The following is a 21,918-nucleotide window of genomic DNA, read 5'->3' as shown; positions in this document are numbered from 1 at the left end:
TCTGTTGATTCAACTGGATTTCTCAAACCTCTCCAAAGGCATTTATACATATAAGTTTGTCTGCTCTGATATGCAGCATATTAGAGCAGACTTGATTAATTGAATCTGTGAAGCATGCAAGCTGATGAGCCCAGTACTGCATCACCTGCATTTGTATCGATGGCAAAATGCGCAGCAGCACTGAGAAAAGGGCAGCAGTGCACTCTTGAACTAAAACACCTTTGATGCGTTTTAGTTCAGAAGTGTGCTGCTGCCAGCATTTTTTCAGTGCCAGTGTGCATTTTGCCATTTATACAAATGTATGTGATTCAGTGCCAAGCACTTCTAAAAGTGCCTGGTGCTGCGATGCAAGTATGTGTACAAATGTCCCAAGAGCTTAAGGGAGTGCACAAGGTTTGTGACCCAACCATGAAAATATACATAGAAAGGTGTCGGCCACAGATGTTTAGTTTCACTGTTTTAATATCATGAAATAAAAGTACAAAAAACTTTACAGGTATATTGTTTATTACATGAAGATATAACAGTTAACATTTGCATTTATTTTGTAGTGAAACCTGTATTATCAGTAACTCCATGTCAAATACTATCCACTAATTCGACCACCACGTGCATTTTATTGTAGGATGAAATAGCAGAGGTAACAAGGCAACAAATCCTGTGAGGTTTCATTATAACTGAAAAAAAAAATATTCTGCACATTTGCAACAGAAGGTGCGCTCTAGTAGACCATCCATATTTAAATACAGGTTTCACCTTTTGGGGGGCTTTCAAACAGTGTTAAGACATTGGTACTAGACAGCATTTGTCTAAGGGATTGTAAATGGGTTTGTTTCTTGTAGTACAGGCTGTTAGCATTCTGGTGTCCACCTGTCTATAGGTTTGCAAAGATAAACAATGTGTGCATGTGTTAAGGGGCACAGGTGAGGCCACGTGCAGTCTTGACATAGCTTGTGCTGTTCACTGAATGTATTAAGATCACTGTTCTTTTCTGAAGGCAGATCATGAACCGTCTTGTGTAAAGTGCAGGAAGTCCATCAGCTGGCAGTTGTTAACCAGTAATAAGTAAAATCAAGTTCATCCACAGTGGATATCTGGGAATGGTTGTTGACTGATGCTGCTGAAGAAATAATCAACTAAAAAACACAACTTAGGGCAAATGCAGCAAAATCCTATTTGCCAAAATGACAGCTGCGTGTATTTCCCCACGCAAAGCTGATTTTTAACCTCAGCAAGTATGTATAACACATCAGGAAAGATGGAAAAAAGCAAACCCATACATTACAAATTACCTGCTCAAATGCCCTGGAGTCAGTTCCATATGTGCACCTTACATTTTTAGACAAACTTTCAGGTAAGAAATTACTTATGGCAAACAGACTGATCTGGTCAAAATTGCTACGTTCCTTGTTGGACTGTGTGGCATCTCTTCAAATAATTAATCATTTCCTGAAGCATGCATGAAACCAAATTTTGAGTTTACAAATAAATAACATGGTGCTTGCCATTATTTTTCGTTTCTTATATATTTTATCATTTACTGAAGTGATTAAACTCAGTCCCTTAAGGATGAACTTTGGGGGCATTTAAAATAATAATAATAAAAAAAAAGTATTTGGAAACAGACCACATTTAAAATTGGCCAAACTATGCTTTGTTTTTTGAAGGATCGTCCTTGTTTCTTCTCTTTACATCCCAATTATAAACTCTAGCCATATCTGAGGGTATAGTTAAGGAACTAGGTTTGTTTTTTTTTGGCAAACACACACACATGCACCCACTCACTCTATAATTATGTCCTAGCAAATTAATCTCTCCTTACTGCTGATTCATGAATGGCAATATAAGAGCTGATTAACAAAACAGCTGACTGGTAGTACAGAACTGTGATGCTGTAGAAATTCTGACGGCTGACGCACGCAGATGCCCATACTTGTTACTGACCCTGTTCTTCACAGAACCCTCTATTCAGTACCAAAAAAGATAGGGATGCCCATGTCCTTTTTGCACATACCTTTGTCTTTTGGAAACTAAAGTGCAAGTAAATATGAAAAGTGCACAGTTTCAGTCACAACCAATCCCCTAGCTGTTTTACACATTTCAGACAGGAGGTAGTCATGTTAGTTTGAAGTCAGGCTGACATCTGGGCAAGGTGGCATCTTAAAAGATTAACTTGCACAAAGACTACATGACTAGTTCATAAACGTTAGAAAGATTAGTTCAGGCAGTCATGATGCCCCACTCCCATCAGTAACAGCTCCCTAGTGATACCAAGCACTATTTAATTAATCAGCCAGCCACATTAAAGAGAGTGTGCTCCTCAGAAAGGACAGATTTGAAGATGAAGAAACAATGCAGAGTGTCACACCGTGAAAAGCCCAGAGATGTTCATTTAGGATTGCAAACACTGCTCCGAACAACCATGAGCCAGCAGCAGAATTGGACACTGCTGGTGGATAATCCAAAATAGTACTTGGTCATACTCCAGCGTGTCAGTAAATCCAAATGGCCAACAACTCTAAGCTCTTACCTGTGGGCATGTCCACACATAGCATCCTGAGGTTATCTAGCACAAACATGCTGTACTGCTCCGGGCTGGCTGCCTCCTGAACTGAAGGCAGAATAGTTTCAATAGTGGTGTGAGCAGGCCAGCCAGTACTGGCACTTAGTAGCAACAACCAGCCCACTTGCAGCACTGCATAAGCAGCTACGCTGTTCCAGATACAGAAGGTAGCGCACATGGGGTGCGGCAACCATGTTTGCAGCACCACTGCCTGCCCCAGTAAGGTTGTAACCTGGATATGGATATGGCCTGTTTTTGAACTGCACATTTGGAACAGGAGCAGCCATCGCATTATATTGGCAGCTTGTTCACAGGCAAATTATATGTTAAATGACCCCTTCCTCACACCAAACTTGAGAGACATGATCCATTTTCACTCCAAGGGAAAGTGTTTCTACCCCTTCAGAAACTGACAGCAAATAAAACAGCACTAAATATACTTCCCTGCCTAAAAAGGTGGAAAAAATTGTGCAGCAGTCTTGAAAGGTTTTTTGCCCTCGGAAAGGATACTGACTTCCGTAGTGGTGAACTGATCTCTAAGAAAATCCAAATCTTCCTCTAGCGAATCAAGATTTCTTGTAGCTGTGGAAAGATTCTTTTCTAATAGAGCCTGGGCTTCATCAATATCATATTCAAGCATCACATTGGCCTGAAAAAGGAGGAGGCATTTAAATTCTGATAACATTTTTACTCCAAGGGGAACTTCATGAATGTATCAGACTGTTTGTAATATATGTAGACAGAAACCAACATGCCTACATCCAGGCTACAGACACAGCAACAAGGATGAAGGGATCCACTTGAAGCCTCCATCACCTTCATGAGTGTTATTCAGCCATGTGTCTGTTGACAATATTTTTGTCTTAACCAGATACTTCTGTTCAGGCAGACACACACACACACGGGGAGTTCAGGGACTTACCTCAGAAGTCTCAAAATAAGTATCTTTGCAGATAAGGGAGTGTCTGAATACAGACTATGCTGGCTTGGTACTGCTTCAATATTTAAGGGTCTTCTTGTTTTCAAGCTCTGACCCAACCACTGACTGGGACTTTGTATCTAAGCACTGGTAAAAGCAGGGACATCTGGGTTTTAGAACATGCAAGTGCTTCATGAATGTGATTGGAAGCAGTCAGAGACGGCCAACCAACGCAGAAAACACTAGCAGGCCCAAATATTAAAATAAACTGTATTACTGTGCCCTCAAGTCAGATATTCTGGTATCCAGAACCACAGTCCAATAATTGAAATACTTTTAATCAATTACTTATCAATTAATTACGATCTATGAGGGATCATGGAGACGTGGTGGGACTCCTCACATGACTGGAACATAGCTATAGAGGGCTACACCCTGCACAGAAGGGACGGAGCAGGGAAGAAAGGTGGAGGTGGAACTCTCCATGTGAGGGAGCAATACACCTCCTTGGAGGCTGACATCGGCTCCAAAGAAGAGTGGCTCAAAACCCTTTGGGTGAAACTATGGGCAGGGGAGGACAGTGTGGTGCAGTGGTGTGGTACATAACTAGGTATATACTACAGACCACCAAGCCACGGGGAAGAGCTTAGTCTGGAGTTCGAGAACCAGCAGGGGTCGTGCACTCACGGGACATGGTTGTCGCAGGCGACTTCAATTACCCAGACATTGCTTGGGAGGAATACTTGGCCAAGTCGGACTGGTCATGTTGCTTCCTGACCTGGGTCGAAGAGCTCTGACTCAGGAAGTGCAAGGGCCAATCAGAGGTAATGCTCTCCTAGACTTGGCCTTTGCCAAAAGAGACAATCTGGTGAGTGGCTTGAAGGTATCCTGGGCGCCAGTGACCACAAAATCATCATGTTCACTGTCCGTTGCAAGGCAGGCAAATTAACTAGCAGGGTTGAAGTTTTGGACTTCAAAAAAGCAAATTTCGACAGCTCAAGGCAATAGTACGGGAAGCACTGCAGGACCAGGGACCAAAGGTGAACAGAGTACACGAGGAGTGGTTGTTCCTCAAGGACGCGATCCTTGAAGCACAAAAGAAGAACATTCCCTTGCGGTAGCAGAAGGGCTGGGAAGCCCTCTTGGCTTTATAGGGATATCATGGTCTTCTTGAACAAAAAGAGAGAGGCATATAGACAATGGAAGCTTGGGACAGTCCTCAAGGAGGATTATACAACAACAGCCTGCACTTGTAGGACAAGATTAGAAAAGCTAAGGTGGCAACTGAATTTAAGTTAGGACTGGGAATCAAGGACAGGGTGTTGGACTCGATCTGCTAAGGTCCCTTCTGACCCAAACATCTATGAATCTATGACAATAAGATGTCCTTCTTTAGGTATTTTGGGAACAAAAGGAAAAACAGAAGTGTGGGGCCACTGCTTAACACCTCAGGACAGCTGGTTACCGACACTCAAGAAAAAGCTGAACTCCTGGATGACTATTTTGCTTTGGTATTTCACTGGACCAAGGGGAAAATTGAAGTTCAGAGGGGTATGGCAGGATTGACTGCCTTCCTATCGTTGACACTGAGCTGGTGCATGATCAGTTAGACATTTATAAAAGTCAGCAGGATCAGATGCGCTTCACCAGAGTGCTGAAGGAGTTGGCTGAGGTCATCATGGGGCCTCTGGTGAAACTTCCAAAACACCCAGTGCTCAGGGGAGGTCCCTGAAGACTCGAAGAGGGTCAATGCTGTGCCCATCTTCAAGAAAGGGAGGAGAGGACCCAGGCCACTTTAGACCAATTAGCCTAACTTGAATCCCAGGGAAAATCCTGGAAAAATTCAAGGAGTCTGTGTGTGATACGCTTGCAGAAGGTAGGATTCTGAACAACAGCCAGCATGGCTTTGTTGCAGGCAGGTCTTGTTTTACCAATCATCTTCTACAACCAGGTATTTCACCACCTGAATGAGAGAGAGGTCAAAATTATATACCTAGACTTCCAAAAGGCCTTTGGTCTGGTATCCCATGATGTTCTCTTAGGAAAATTGGAGGATTGTGGACTTAACTGCTCGACTGTTAGGTGGGTAAGAAACTGGCTGCGGGGTAGGACCCAGAGAGTCCTAATGAAAAGATCTGTTTTGCCCTGGCGAGAAGTGGCCAGTGGTATCCCTCAGGGGTCTGTTTGGTTCAGCGATTTTCAACATCTTTATCAATGATTTGAATGAGGGGGTGAGAAGCTCTCTAGCCAATTTTGAATTAGGGGGTGAGAAGCTCGCTGGCCAATTCTGCAGATGATACCAAGCTATGGGGAGCATGGTCACACTTGAAGATAGGCTGCAGATACAGGCAGACCTAGACAGGCTGAAGAGTTGGGCAGATCGGAACCAGATGAAGTTCAACAGTGAGAAGTATAAAGTGCTCCATCTGGGGACAACCTACTTACAGGCTCAGTGGTGCCAATTTGACTAGCACAACTGAACAGGACCTAGAGGTAACAACAGACCATAGCATGAACATGAGCTATCAGTACGATGCTGTAGCCAGCAGGGCAATACTTGGGCATGCATCAACCGATGCATCTCACGCAAAACCAAGGAAGTTATGCTTCCACTTTACAAAGTATTGGTGAGACTGCAGCTGGAGTACTGCATCCTGTTCTGGGCGCTGCACTTCTACAAGGATGTGGAAAAGTTTGAATGTCCAGAGAAGAGCCACCTGTATGATCAGAGACTTGCAAGGCAGACCATACGAGGAGAGGCTGAGGGACTTGGGCCTCTTCAGCCTAAAAAAAGAGAAGGCTGAGAGGGGACTTGGTAGCAGCTTACCGCTACATCAGGGGAGTACATCAAGGGCTTGGCGAACAATTGTTCAACAGGGCACTGTTGGGGGAAACCAGGAGTAATGGCCACAAGCTCCTGGAAGACTGCTTCAGGCTCAACTCTAAGAAAAACTTCTTCACAGTTAGGGTGTTCAGACTGTGGAATAAGCTCCCTCCAGAGGTGGTGCAATCACCTACCCTGGAAGTCTTCAAGAGAAGACTGGATGGTCACCTCACTGGGCTCACCTGACCCCAGTTGTTTTTCCTGCCTAGTGCAAGGGGGCTGGACCTGATGATCATGTGAGGTTGCTTCCAGCCCCTTACAATCCGTGAATCTGATCATAAGTCAGCAAGAAAACTTATAGGTCTTCAGATGATACGAGTAAATTAAGTATAAGCACTGAAAATAGGACAAAATCCTTAGTGGTGTTTAAAGTGCTCTGCTCCATTTACTTCACTGCCAAACCAGAGTTTTTACTGCAAAACGCAGACCATCAATGTAAACTGCAGACTGCTTACGTTCTATTCTGCTGCATGCATAATCAACACAATTGCTGGTTAAATATTCCAGACTCAGACTATACTGTTAGTTATTCATCTTTCTGCACCAAGCAAAGAGAGACACTGAGATGTCAATCTAGAATGTATAAATATGGTTACAAATGGTCGTTACTGCATTTACTAGAATCTAAGTTGACCCTGAATTTAAGGCAACCCCCCTATAATAAGATTCTATATGAAAAATGTATAAACATTACAATTTTCCAGGTATAGAAACTAATTATTGGAGGATTATCTTAAATTTGTCTCTGCCACTGCCACAGAGACAAATTTGTCTCTGCCACTGCCACTGCTTTCCCTGCTGTAGCAGTGGCTGAGGGAGTCAGGTGGCCCTTTGCGCTCTACCCCCCCACCCTTCTTCCCCTTGCTGCCTTCCTGCCAACAATGCCCTGCCATCCCTAGGGTCCCCACAGCCCCTCAACCTTCCATCCCATAATCTCTGCCCCCTCCCTCCCATTACAACGTCAGATTCTGCTTGGGTTTTGTTCCCTCCTGGAGCAGACCTGGTGGCAGCAGAGCCCATTGGCCATGCAGCAGCATCAGTGCTGCTGCTCCATGCCTAAGAGGGAATCCAGCCTGAGCCTGAGCAGAACTGTGCCTAGCAGGGCAGGAGGCTGCTGTGGGTATGACTCTGGCCCTTACTTGGGCTCACAGTCAGAGCTACAGTAGCCACCTGCCTCCCAATTCCACACTGTACACAAATCTAAGACAAGGGGCTTCTCTCCCCATGCTGACTTGGGGGAGCGAGGGAAGGGGGTTAGTGTTAGATTTGGGTAAATACTAATCCATAGGCAAGTCCCTGGGTAACTTCCAATTTATGCTGGATTTTTGCATAAAGCTGTCACCACTTCTTACTCCCATTAACGCTTCAGAGGCATAGGTATGAGGACATAGGAGAGTTAGAACTTGGTTAGTTTGGTTAGCAGCTAAGTTGAAGCAGGAGCCAAAACAGGCTACAAGATCAACCAAATCAAAGACAATGGGATTGCAAAGACATAGGTAAAGAATCTTAAAATTATTAGTGACAATACTGTCAAAGAGATCACTGCTTAAACCTTCAGATCAAAGGTTCAAGGGATCATGTTTTAAACAGTGTCACATTCTTTTGTACTACTACAGCACCTAGGAGTCCAGAACCCTTTCTGCTAGGGTATATGAAGAAAGAAAAAACAAAAAAAACAAACTGTCCCCGAAGACCTCATAAGGACAAAGACAAGAGCTAAATATGGAAGTGTTTGGGAAAGGAACAAGAATCACACATTTCAAATGCATGTCAAGCATCAACTCCTCCCAGACCATCACTTGCAAAAAAAAAGTTACTGTACTGTAGATAGCACTTTCTTAAAAACTCGTTTTGTCTTATAAATTGAGACCATTGCTAAGCAAGTTGTTTCTCCATGGAACAACAGGCACTAGGTTCTGCGAACATCTGCACACAGAACTCCCACTGGGCACTGGTACATGAAAGAGTAGCTCTATCAGGCAACATGCTATTTTTCCTAAGAATTTTTTTCTTTGAAACCATAATTAGACAAATTCTTCCCTTTCATGTGACCCATGCAGCTCCATTAAAGGCAGTGGCTGCATTCTCCTCATTCCCCACGTATGTTATCTGTACCAGTGAGGAGGTACAGATGAACAAGAAATCTTTTATGAACCTAGGCATTATTTAAAGAATGTTTGAGAGCAGTGGTATTCAGCAATTTAGGTTAGATATTAGGAAAAACTCTCTCCCTACGAGCGTAGGAAAGCACTGGAAAGGGCTACCCAGAACGGTTGTGGAATCTCCATCCTTGCAGGTTTTTTAAGACTGGGCTAGACAAACCCTTGGCTGAGATGACATAGCTGGGGATGGTCCTACTTTGGGGTTGGAGTTTCTGAGGTCCCTTCCAAACCTAATTTTCCATGATTCAACCCTTTTAGCCTCTAGGCACCTCTCCATAACTTTTCTGAATTCAGCATCAACCTAGTTGAGAATTACTGAGCTATAACCTAAATTTAGAACAGCTTTGGAAGGGGGACCTTGAAAATTGAGAACTACTGATCTAGCTGGTGCCAGGTGAGGGCAGTCAAAGGAGGACTTCACCCTGCTAATCCCAAAACTTGCCATCTCCTTCTTCCCTGGTCTGACACAGATAGGGTAAAAGGTGACCCCCACAACTGGGGCTGCCCCTGCAGGATCTTGCACAGACTGACAGCAGCCCTCTGCCCTGGCAGCCTTTGCTGATGGCTCCAAGAATTAAGGAGAACAAGCCTGGCTGAAAAGCACAAGTACACAGCCCCCCATGTCTGCCTGCCTACAGCACAGCATGCTGCTCAGAGTCCACAGGTGGCTGGAACAAGGTCTACTAAGGGGTGCCAACAGCAGCCCCGGGAGGAGCAGACACATGCCCTCTGTCCACAGGATGCCGGGATAGACACAGGGCAACACGGAGCGCTTACCTCCTTGCAAAGAGGCCAGGCGCTGTGGCACTTTTAGGAAAGTTCTTGTAGCACCCCAGGGTACCAAGGGAACCCTCTGATCAGGACAAAAATCACTTATTTAGAGAAATTCTGTATTTACTTACCCCCAGCCACAAACACACTTTATCTGTAGGCGGAACTGAAGCTTTGCAATAAAGGTTATCTGCCAATAAAAACCTGGTCTCCATTGGATTTGTGGACTCCTAAAGAGGGATCACAGAAATGTGTTGCATTTTCATTGCAATTGGTTAAGACAGTAATATGAAATCTATAGTAGGGAGTGCACTGTTCTTATTTTTCTTGATGGTCACAGTATAGTATAGTATTAAAGCTATAATAAACTATTGTGAAGCTTTCCCTCAAAATAGCTATAAAGACTAGCTTTAGCCCCTGAATTCCAAGCTTAGCTACAAGTTATATGCTATTGAAAGTAAAGTTAAATGCATACATATATATTTTTTACTAGCTTTCACAAAGTACTACATATGCCTTAAGAATAATTATGTCATTTTACAAAAGCAAATTAATCATGTTCCCCAAAACATATTGCAACATGCTCTGTTTGGGTAGAAAAGCAATCAGGCTTTAGTCATTCACACCTATTAGACATTCAAAACAATTTACCTTTTTCTTCTGCATGTGTTTTAAAATTTCTAACGTCTGTTTGATTTCAGGAATCTGACTTTTTAGCCTGTGAATTAAGAAAAAGTCATATTTACTATTTCCTGCACACACACCACACACAGAGTTTTCCAAACAAGTAATAATTTTACTATAGGATCTAACCTCCATCTGAGAAGCGCAAATTCTAAGAGCCTTCTAGACTTACAAAAAAGAAAATGTAATGCAAGTTGTGACAAGTTACCTAAAGATATTTTGTCTACATTTTACTTCCTTCCAGTCCCAGAGCTCATTATTAATTCCATGAAGAATCAGCCCAAAACACACAGGCTTCAAAGTGCTGTACACCAAACATTTATTGTTAATATCTGGTTTAACAAATAGAAGGCCATCTGCCTGCTCTCTTGGCTGGAAGAAGAATGCCCAAATTACTCAGCAGATATACAGATTTCTTTTCCTTAAAGGAAATTAGATTTTAAAGCATTAAGTCAATAAAGCGAGCTCTTAGAATGGCCAGACAGACCATTCAAACATACAGAAATCTTCTAGTCATTCTAACAAGAAGCATAATTAAGATTAGACATTTTACACAATCAATCTACTTCTGAACAGACAAAAGATTCAACAAATGAACTTGACTTTGATCGCTGGGGGGGTCACAGAAAGTTAGGGTTGGAAGGGACCTCAGGAGGTCATCTAGTTCAACCCCCTGCTCAAAGCAGGACCAGCCCCAACTACATCATCCCAGCTAAGGCTGTGGAGCCAGGCCTTAAAACTCCTCCAAGGACAGAGATTCCACTCTCTCTCTAGGTCACCCGTTCCAGTGCTGCACCACCCTCCCAGTGAGAAAGCTTTTCCTAATTTCCAACCTAAATCTCCCTTGCTGCAACTTAAGACTGTTCCTCCTTGTTCTGTCATCAGTGAGAACAGTCTTGCTCCATCCTGTTTGGAATCTCCCTTCAGGTATTTAAAGGCTGATATCAAATCCTCCCCTTAGTCTTCTCTTCTACATGGCAGGTCTCAACTCTAACCAATGCAAAGAACTGTCAAGCACAATCATCTGACGTTGCATTAGAGCTGACCGGAAGTTTTCTGAAGGAATAGTTTTTTCCCTAAATGTGCCAATTCATTGGAACTAAACTTACAGGGACACACGGCAACTTCAGACCAATGAGATGTCTGGTAAAAGTTGTTTTCTAGCTCAGGGGTTTCGCAACCTTTTTCTTCCAGAGGTCCCCTACAGTATGCTATAAAAACCCTATTGCCCACCTGTGCCAAAACAACTTTTTTCTGCATATACAATAGATTAAAAGCTGTATTAAATTGATAGTTACAGCTAAACGCATGTAGTGCATAATATAAAAAGAAAAGGTGCAAAAAATATAGGTACAAAAATGACAATTGGCATAAAATAAGTTACAATTATTATAACTGACATTAAATAAATCATGATTTATAACAGGTTTCTAACACACGCAATATCACACCCACTGATATGCAGACACGTTTCACACGCGTGCACTGGTTTTATGTTCCTTCCACCAATTGCTCTGGTCACAAACGTGCATGCACACTCATCCCAAGCAACACACAGATTGCACACACACCACATGGGTGCAGTCACACCTGCTGACACATACATGCACACCTGCTGACACACACACAGGTTTCAGTGATGCAGCTCTGAAGCGAAAAGGTGGCTTGCCTTCCAACCACTGTTGTTTTCCAGGCAAGAGGCCAGTCCCAGGCACGGGCGTGCCACCCCCCAACCGCTGGCTGCAGGAAGAACTGCCCAAAGGGCCCAGAACATAGGTCACTTCCTTGCCATGGCTGAAGTGGGTGGGAGCAGCCTGCAGGGTGGAGAGTCCCTGAGATACAGCGGTCCCCTCTGCTGCCCTTGAGCCCAGCCCAGAGAGGGGGGATCCACCTATCCCACAAAGGGCAGCAGCTCATCACCTCCACCAGGGAAGCACCATTCCTTCCACCCTGCCTGCCTGTGGGCCCCACAGCACTGCAGCAGGGGGAGGGCACCAGCCCCTTCTTTGCCAGCTCCCCAGCACCACCGAGGCTGCTGGTTGCGCTCTCTGGTTTATTTTGGCAGACACCCCGAAACCGGCCCATGGGCCTCCAGGGGGCGACAGGTCCCTAACTGAGAACTGCTGATCTAGCTCACCCAGCTGAACCTCCCCAGCAGCCACCAAGCAACACTGGAGCACCCCCAAGCTCACTCTCTCTTTGGCAACTCACCAGTCAGGCTAGTTCTCAGGCAGTCACAGTTTTCTTTGGTTTAAAAAGGAAACACTTCACCTTTTCCTAAAAAATATTTCACTTTTCCCTAGTCCTGGGAATCTGCATTCTGCTTGTCCTAATTTGGGACTGAAGAAAAGGGTAAGCACCCTGAGGGGGTAAAAAGCACCCTGTTCAAATTTGCTGATGACACTAAGATATGGGGGGACGTGGGTACATTGGAAGGATGCAACAGGCTACAATCAGACCTAGACAGGTTACAAGGGTGGGCGGACGAGAATAGGATGGGTTTCAACACGGACAAGTGCAAGGTGATGCACCTCAGGAGGAACAACCGGCACCATGCCTACAGGTTGGGGAACTCCCCTCTTATCAGCACGGAGGCGGAAAGGGATCTGGGGGTCATCATTGACTCCAAGATGAACATGGGCCGGCAGTGTGGAGAGGCTGTAAGGAAGGCCAACCGCACCTTGGCATGCATCCACAGATGCATCTCGAGCAGGTCCAAGGAGGTGATCCTCCCCCTCTATGCGGCACTGGTCAGGCCGCAGCTGGAGTATTGCGTTCAGTTCTGGGCGCCACACTTCAAGAGGGATGTCGACAGCATGGAGAGGGTCCACTCATATAATCAGGGGACAACAGGGCAGGCCCTATGAGGACAGGCTGCGGGACCTGAACCTGTTCAGCCTCCAAAAGAAAAGGCTAAGGGGGGATCTCGTGGCCTGTTATAAACTAGTCAGGGGGGGATCAGCAGGCATTGGGGAAGTCACCGTTTCCCCGAGCACCGCCAGCAGTAACCAGGAATAACGGTCACAAGCTGGCAGAGGGTAGGTTTAGGTTAGATATCAGGAGGTGCTACTTCACAGTCAGGGCGGCTAGGATCTGGAACCAGCTTCCAAGAGAAGTGGTGCAGGCTCCTACCCTGGGGGTGTTTAAGAGGAGGTTAGATAAACATCTTGCTGGGGTCATTTGACCCCAGTATTCTTTCCTGCCATGGCAGGGGGTTGGACTAGATGATCTGCTCAGGTCCCTTCCGACCCTAGAAACTATGAAACTATAAAAAACAAAGAAAAAAGTTTCCAAAGACTCAGCATTGCTCAGATTTGGAAATCCATTTCCTTACTATTTCTAGCTTAAATATAACAGGATTCGATTCCAGTTTTGTTGAAAGAGCCCAAATAGCTTTTAAAAATTACTAGGTAGCTGGTAAAACTTCTCTGAAAGATGCCAAGTGCTTACTTTGGGTTGAGTTCCTCTTTTGGATATGACTACTCCTATTTATTCAGATTATGAGAGGAAGTTAGAAAAAAATGTTATCAAGAGAATATTAGGCAGACTTTCACTGACACTATCAGTTCGCAAGCACTGGAACATTTCTGATGGAGATCGGATGCATTTCTGAGAGAGATAATCTTACTAAACCGGAAGTTCTGAGTTGACACAGAAATGATCTGGTTGTGTTAGACATCAAGTCTGCGTTATGCCAGAAGTCAAGCTAAACTTTTAATAGTCTCTTCTGGCCTTGAACTTTACAAATCTATAACTTGGAACTTATTAATGTTGCTATTCAGTCTTTGAGAAAAAAAGGGAGAGAGAAAAGCTGCACCTTTCCAAGCTTGCTTCGTGACTGGCTTTTCTAATGCATCCCATCACTCCTTAGAACATCCAAAAAAACCCAAAAGACCAAGCTCATTATGTTCTGAAATATAAATAAATAGTTAAGTTTCCAAACCCAGAAAAAGTTGTTACTCACCTCCTTTTCTTTTGAGCAAGATTAAGTTCCATAAATTTATATTTCTGGTACTGTTCATCCAGCTTCTTAAGAACTATATCTGCTGTCTCATTTCCAGGCTGTTTCATAAAAGAATCTACATCTTCCTTTACAAAAGAATAAAAAAAAAAAAATTTAAGTGTTATACAGGCCACAAGTACCACTACTACTAATAATGAAATACTGTATAGTAGATTCCAGACCAAGGGCAATTTAAGTAGATGAAACAACTGGACTAAAGTGCAATGGTTTTATACCTTCAACAGCTGTTTACCCATCGTATTTTGCAGACTACCCATTTTTCATACAGAGTCTAGATCAGGGTGGGCAAAACGCAGCCCACTAGGCCGTTCTATCCAGCCTGCAGGGCCCCCCCAAAATTTAGAAAATTAATATTAATCTGCCCTGAGCTGACTGTCATGTGGCCCTCGATGGCTTGCAAAACTCAGTAAGTGGCCCTCTGCCCAAAATAATTGCCCGCCCCGGTCTAGATCATGTACCACAGGCACACCGTATAGTTCACAACTATATTTATTGGCTCTTCGGTATTTGTTGTTTTTGTCATGGGCAATACGAAACTGCGTGAGCCACTTCCCCACACAAGTGGGAGAACCTTGATACCTCATTTGATAAGAGATACTCCAATAAGAAGAAAAAGTGAGATGGCAAGAGGCGTTTCAAGTGACATTATTCAGGACAGGAAAAGCTAAAGGCGGCAGGGGGAAACAGGAGTCCACTCCGATTCTAAATACAGAGAGACACGGGGAAGAACATAACTATTTACATAAGGTTTTGGTTTCTAAACAACTACAATTACTCAGTAAAAGATCAAGTATCATCTCAGACAGCTCAGTGACAAATTCTGCTCAATACACAGTTATAGCCAGGCCAAGTCTGCAGCTCTGGGTACAGGAGGATAAAGAAAGCCAACGGGATCAGAACAGCATCTGAATTTAATATGCCATGGTATAAATTGGCAAACACTCTCTCCGTAAATAAAATATTTTTATTTTGATTGTGTTTATTTTTTTAAGTGCTCACTGATTGCAGGCACCCGATTTGAGGCACTTAGCAGCGCCGCAAGCACGGGGCAGCGCTCAGCACTTTCTTAGGTCCTTACTGATTTTTCAGAAGCATCAAGTTCTGCCCCAAAGGCTTCTTCGAAGACCCCGTTACTGCGCGGGATCTGCGTGCACCACAACAGAGGAAGAAGGGGAAATTCAAAGAGTGAGAGTCACGGGAAGATGCACAAAGGCCTCCCGAGGTCCAGGCCAACCCTAATTTCCTATGATCCTTCCCTCGTTTTCTATGGCAAAGCGTTTCAAAGAAGACACGACCGGGCGGGCGCAGAGGCCAGGCGGGGGCGCAGAGGCCGGGAGTCCACACCCCCCCGGTAACACTATGGGGCTGAAGAGAAAGCAAAGCCCGGATCTCTGCTGCGGGCCGAGGTTTCAGCAGGAGGAAGGGAGAGGCGAGCGGGCACAGGGCAGCCCCGGAGCGACCCAGGAGGCGGCGGGTCCGAGCCGGGCAGCAGCAACTTTCCGCCTCGCTTCCGCGCTCGCCTCGGGCCCGGGCAGGAGCGGCAGCTTGTGCGCGCAGCTCGCCCGGGCGACACCCCCGCCCCGCCCCGCCCCGCCCCGCCCGCTCAGCGCACTCCCGGCCGCGGCGGCAACGCTCACCACGAAGACGGCCTCGGGGATGCCCAGGTGGCCGCGTCGACCCGCGAGCCCCTCGCTGCCCCCCACCTCGGCGCTAGCGGCCGCCGCCATCTTGGGAACCGACGCCGCGTGCGTGCGTTCGTGCGTGCGTGCGCCCGCGCTCCACGTCACCGCGCCGCGTCGGCACCGCCCCCTGGGTCGCGCCCATTGGCCACGCCGGTTGGGTTGGGGGCTGGGCCTGCGAGGGACCCGGCGTCTCCTTGGCAACGGGGCTGTGGCGGGCCATTGAGGAGCGTCAGCCCCGTTGCCCCCCGCCCCCGTCACTCGGATCTAAGACGACCCCCACTCCCGGATCTGGAAAATGTAGAGGCCAGTTATCATTTTACTGCAGAAGCGAATTAGAGGAGTTTCGCCTGGAAAGTGCCCCCCTCCCACCGCCGAGAGGAAAAAAGGGGGAGGGGGGGGAAGGGGATGGTGGGCGCATTGCCCCCTGCACCCCCGTCCTGTCAGAGCGGGCTCGGCCCAAGCGCACGGAGGTGGGTGGAGTCTGAAAACACCAGCTCTGACGTCAATGTACCAACAGTAATTTGCATCTAGGCAAATTACAGCGAGGCTTATTTGATCCAGAATGGCCCTTGAACCATTTCCAAAACCACGGCAAGGTTTAGCGCAGGGCGGGGGCCTTCAGAAATGGGCTTTTAAGCAGCACTTTTATACCTGTTTACAGGTAGCACAATCTAGGTGTATTTGTAGTTGAAGGATAGACAATAAGGTTTCATTGCGTGTGAACATAAAACAAGGCAGGGTCCCACCACCGTGATGGTTAGGGGGAAGAATGCTCCTGGTTTCTCTAACTGGAGAAAAACACCACATTTACTCAAATACAAGACCATCATCTTGTATTTGCGTAAATGCGGTGTTTTTCTCCAGTTAGAGAAACCAGAAGCATTACTAATATAATCAGGGCCCAGGGTGGTGTTACTGGGTTGAAGATCAAAGCCAGAATGAATATAAAGTCCCTAGAATGAGTTAAAAAGCAATTTGCAAGGCTGTGAAATAGGTGCTGCATTCCCAGGAGCAGCTAATAAACCACAGACCTGCAGAACAAAGGATGGTTTGGGAGGAGCAACGTCAAGGCAGCTAGAAGAGAGGGTCGTTAACATTTGTGGAATGAGGAGTTTAGGCCAGTGGTTTCCAATCGGTGCGCCATCAAGCACATCCAGGTATGCTGTGTCCTTTTGGGATGGAGCTGTGCCCCCCACCTTAGAATAGGCGGGGAGTCTGACACCAGCAAGCGATTCAAATGCTATGCCACCCACTTCCTGCCACTCCATGGCAGTCTGCTGCTTTCTTCCCCCAACTCCTACCCAGCCGGTGTGCCGTGGGATAGGGGAGGCCATGTAAGTGTGCCGCGGGGTGAAAAAGGTTGGGAAACTCTGGTTTAGACAGGGGCCAGTACCTTACAAAGGAATGCAGTCAAGTGACAAACTTAGTGCTGCCTGACTTGAAATGCTGCTGCTGCTGCCAGGTGGTTGGTTTTAAATGTTGGGCAGAGCAGGAATCAACAGGGGCCCTGCTCCCACTTTCTAGGCAGCTTTTTCCAATGCCTGACCACTCTCATTTTCAGAAAGTTCCTCTTAATTGCCAGTCTGAATTTTCCTTGCTGTAGCTTGAGGCCATTGCTCCTAGTTCTGTCCTCTATGGCTACAGAGAAAAAGGTTTTCATATACCTACAGGGTGATTACAGAGAGGATGAAGGTGGGTTTACAAGGAGAGATTTTTCAGTTAAAGAAAAAGAAAAAAGACATTGTTTTTATTCCTCTTAAAAGAAAAACATGAAACAAAGTACCAGAAACTTAATGTGCCTTTGCTTAAGGCAATTTAGGCATGTGACTACACATGCACATTAAGGCACATTAAATTTAGGTGCGGATAGCTAACTTGCATTAGTGCTAGCACCAGCACTAATATGCATTAATGTGCTGTTTATTGATGCACGCTGCATTAATGCGCAATAGCACATCTACACATGCTAATGTGACTTAGCTATTCCCACCTAAATCTGATACCTCCTTTATGCAGGTATCAAATTTAGGCTTACATAGTTTTACGTTGCCATTTTTAAAGTGCATTAAGGGCATGCACATGTAGGCACAGACCCTTAATGCGCCTTAAAAATGGCAATTTTAGACTAAGCCTGGCCAAGAGAGGCACGTGTACTTGCACCCACTATTCTCTTTGTTATCCAGCATTTCAGATAACCAGAACTTTTACATAACCGGCAATCCCCTTGCCCCAGGGATGTTGGATAACAGAGATTTGACTGTACAAGCAAAAGCTAGAAGGTACCCTGTATAAATAGGATTATGTAGCCATACAAATTTGCCTCTTCAAGATGTTGCAAAAGACTATCCTGAAAGTCCAAATTTCTTGTCAATTTCCAGCTGCTCTGTTGATATACCTGCACTTAGCTCTTCTTTTACCAGGCTTATGTTTTCCTCTACATTGAGAAACAGAAGGCAACAGCATGGGCTATTGAAATAGGAGATACTGGAACATATTTTGCAATTCACGACTGCGGAAAACAAGATTTACAGTTGTATGCACTACTTTGGAACAAATACGGGACAGAAAGGAGGTAGCAGAACAATTTTTGCAGGGCTCAGGACTTCTAGTGCAGTTCTGTGGTGGTCGAGGAAGCTATCTTCTTCAGAACTCAGACAGCTAGAGTAAATGTGAATGCAAGGAATGCATAATCAGTGCAACATTCCTTTTCCCCAAGGTTAGTACCATATAACTCAGTCATAGCCCTAAAGAGGCAAATCAGCTCTCTCCAGTCCCTGAACACAGGACTATATATTGTCCTGCAAATGGCAGGTGGAAGCCCTGCTTCTGGTGTGCTGAGAGAGCTGCTGTGAAGAGCCACAATCACAGCATTGCAGAGAAAATTTGGACCCAAGACTCAGGGAGTTTATCAAAGGGCATGGGAAATCAATAAACCTCACCAGTTAGCAACAAAACTTGACCAGCCCCTATCTATAGCAGCAGAACAAGTCAATTCCCTCACTCTTCTTTCCTACTTTATGCAAAGATCCCTATAAAATATTCCTGCACAAAATCAGTGTACATGGGCCAGAGCAGGGTTTGTTCCTCAGTGCATACAAAATGGTATTGACTAAGCTAGACTGTTTTTCAGTTATAAACATGAGTAAAATATTGCATGATTTTTTTTGTTCATTGCATGATGTTAAAAACAAGATTAAAAAACATCCAGATTCTTCTTATTAATAACCACCACAGGCACATTGTAACACAATAATATTAGTCTTACTAGGTGTAGTGCATAGAGGGACCAGAGCCTTGGACCAGCACTTCATTGTAAATGGCACTGCAAAGGTGGAACAAAGAGGGTGTCCTTACATCCAGGAGTTCACTTAACTCCTGGATGTAAGGAAATTTAAGCAATGTTGAACAGATGTGTTGAAAAACTGGTTAACCTGTTAAGGTGAATTAATAAATCATGTGAAAGCCTCTTATCAAAGTTCTTTTCAGAATCTGCTAACCAAGTTGACCAACTGGCAGCCAATCAAATTTTCCAGGGTTTTGTCTGTACAGACAAAGAGGAGGATTCTTGGTGGCAGTAGAAGAATGCTGAAGCATAAATTTGGACTTGTCTTTAAAATATATTTATATAATTTAAATTATCACAGGTGAATGGAAATAGCTAATCCAGCAGCAGCTGCGTTCACCCATTTGGATGTAGTTGCTGGGACATCCACACCCTAGTGCTAAACACCTGCAAAACAGGAATAGATTCATTTTGAAATCCTCAACTTTATATTACCTCAGTTTGGTTAGCTGGAGATATTTCCATCAGAGAATTTCACCTGTATTTCATTCAAGATCAGAACAGCTCCCACCATAACCAAACTCCAACTGGACCTGCAGGACACTGGAAATGCAACTTCGCAACTCACTACTTAGGCTGCTGAGTTTTTTGCTTCTACTTCAGTTACTTGCTTGTGTAATTACTAGGGGCCTTATTACATGTTTGAGCTGCTCAGATGTTAGTGTCAGCTTGAGCTTGAAGCAGTCGTACCAGAAGGACAAAAACCTTCTCTGACTGTGCCTGACCTGCACAACTGACTTGCTTCTAGAACGGTGGTTCTCAACCATCTTTGTACCCATTTGTAAACATTGATGGCCAGTCCCGACCCAGTGCCCCTCACTCCTGACTGGCTATGCCCTGCCCCCTGTGTGTGGGGCAGGGGATGGGGGCAGAGGGGAATGAGGGCAGGAGTGGAAGGGGGTTGGCTTGGTGCCAGAACCTCTCCCTGGGCAGTAGAGTTCAAGGGGTGGAAAGTCTGTCCACACAGGAGGGTGGGGAACACTGTATTCCAGGATGCTGGAGGACTGCAGCTTGGACAGCTCATCTGTGGGGAGTAGCCACACAGTAATGGGACAGATCAGAGATAAACCCTGGAATGGGGCAACTTTAAATCCCTAAAGTGTGCTTAAAACTAGTTTTAGATGTTAATGTGTAGACAATGCAGGGGTTAAAAGGTACAGGAGCACTGTAAAATTAATATGGACCAAGGCCCCAGCATGCTTTTCTTCTCAAAAACCACACTGACATCCAACCTGTTAGTTAGATAGAATGGGAGATGGAGTTAGACTGCTGCTGGATAAAAATCTTCCTGAAATTACCGTTTCCTTCCAAAAAAGCACATTAGTAATTCTTTAAAAAGTCATGTTTAATTATTTACACAATTTTTTATGAGTACTAAAATATTAGAGCTGAAAGTGAGTTCTGATTTCCCTGCCCTTAATACCATCACATTCTTGCTTCTGTGCATTCCTACTGGTTAATTGTGCACATCTGCATAGAGCTTTATTGCCAAGCTTGTTTTGTCTGCACTGTTTCAGCTGTGAAACACCAACACCACCCATAGTTCGTGCTCTCCTTCTGTTAATTTCTAGAGGTACATTGTAACACAAAAGATGCAGTGGGGTGCCTGTGCGTCAATCCCTATAGTTTATCCAGAAATTGTTCCCTACAAAAGTGAATCAAGAGTCTTTTCCTCCAAGCCCACCTACTAACCTAATGACAGGGATAACCTAATAAAAAATTCTTAATTTGGCATTCAATTCTGAAACAAAGCAGTTACCCACCTTCTTGTAGAGAATAATTTTTGAATGAACGGGGTACTGATACACAGGCATGCCATTCCCACTTTTTTACAGTACAATAGGGTCCTAAGCCTAGGCCATCCTAAATTGTTTCAGTTTGTCTTATGTTGTCCATTCGTTCAACTGGTGTGATTAGAGCAGGAGCAGGCAAAATACAGCCCGCGGGCTGTTCTATCCGGCCCATGGAGCCCCTAAAAAATTTAGTAAGTTAATATTTCTTTTTCCCTGTCAAAGCTGGGTGGAAACAGGAGGAGTAGGACCCAGAGGGAGCCCTCAGCAGGCTTGCAGGCTTAAGCAGCCGAGCCTTGCCCACCTCGAGCCAATTCCCTGCCTTCCTGCTTCAGCACCACCTGGGCGGTGTGTGTGCGTGTGTATGTGTACGCACATGCACACACATGCCTGCAGGCACAGGGCAGAGTGTGCGCGTGTGCGCGCGCGTCCGCAGGCACGGGGCAGAGTGTGCGCGTGTGCGCGCGCGTCCGCAGGCACGGGGCAGAGTGTGCGCGTGTGCGCGCGCGTCCGCAGGCACGGGGCAGAGTGTGCGCGTGTGCGGCGCGCGTCCGCAGGCACGGGGCAGAGTGTGCGCGTGTGCGCGCGCGTCCGCAGGCACGGGGCAGAGTGTGCGACTGTCTGTAGGCACGGGGGCGGAGTGCGTCTCTGCATGCCCAGGGGCAGTGTGTGTGCGTGCACGAGCGTCTGTGCAGGCACAGGGGCAGTGTATGCATGTACACAGGCACAGGGGCAGAGTCTGTTAGTGCTGATAGGCTGAGTCCCACACCCCCCACTCCATACCATGCACCTACACCTCCCCTTGCACTACCATACACAAAACCCAGCCACCCCCCCCCATACCCACCCACAGCCCCCACAAACCTATATGCCCCAATATACAAGACTTCAATTTAAGCTATTGTGCAATCACCTCTGCATACACTAAACAAACACATGTAAATCAGGACAAAAGTATTTTTTGAAATAAAATTAATGAAATGTTGTAGATAATTACTTTTTAGAATATAATTTAGTGTTTTTCTGGTTCCAAGATGGCAAAACCCCTTGCTGAAATGAGTACTTCCAGGGGCAAGGGGAGGGACTTCTAGTGGCA

At 45.5% G+C, this 21,918-nt stretch overlaps 1 protein-coding gene across 2 annotated transcripts; it reads right to left on the bottom strand.

Moving 5' to 3' along the window:
- Positions 1 to 440: 440 nt before the first annotated feature.
- Positions 441 to 15,781, bottom strand: VBP1 (VHL binding protein 1). Of its 2 annotated transcripts, none has more exons than XM_090059203.1 (6): positions 15,645 to 15,781; positions 13,948 to 14,072; positions 9,951 to 10,017; positions 9,431 to 9,529; positions 3,074 to 3,212; positions 441 to 1,718 (listed from the first exon to the last, which is right to left on the bottom strand). In XM_090059203.1, exons 1-6 carry the CDS (start codon positions 15,732 to 15,734, stop codon positions 1,648 to 1,650), a joined length of 591 nt encoding a protein of 196 aa, XP_089915329.1. In that variant the 5' UTR covers positions 15,735 to 15,781; the 3' UTR covers positions 441 to 1,647. The 2 variants fall into 2 exon arrangements, with proteins under 2 accessions (XP_089915329.1, XP_089915330.1); XM_090059204.1 differs by having other exon boundaries at positions 13,948 to 14,068; positions 15,645 to 15,757.
- Positions 15,782 to 21,918: the final 6,137 nt, after the last annotated feature.

This window comes from Crocodylus siamensis, chromosome 8 (genome assembly GCF_052110815.1).
Source record: "Crocodylus siamensis isolate JL-2025a chromosome 8, ASM5211081v1, whole genome shotgun sequence".
In the NCBI taxonomy this organism is placed as follows: Eukaryota; Metazoa; Chordata; order Crocodylia; family Crocodylidae; genus Crocodylus; species Crocodylus siamensis.
The sequence above is the reverse complement of the archived record's forward strand: the minus strand, read 5'-3'. Positions and strand labels throughout refer to the sequence as shown.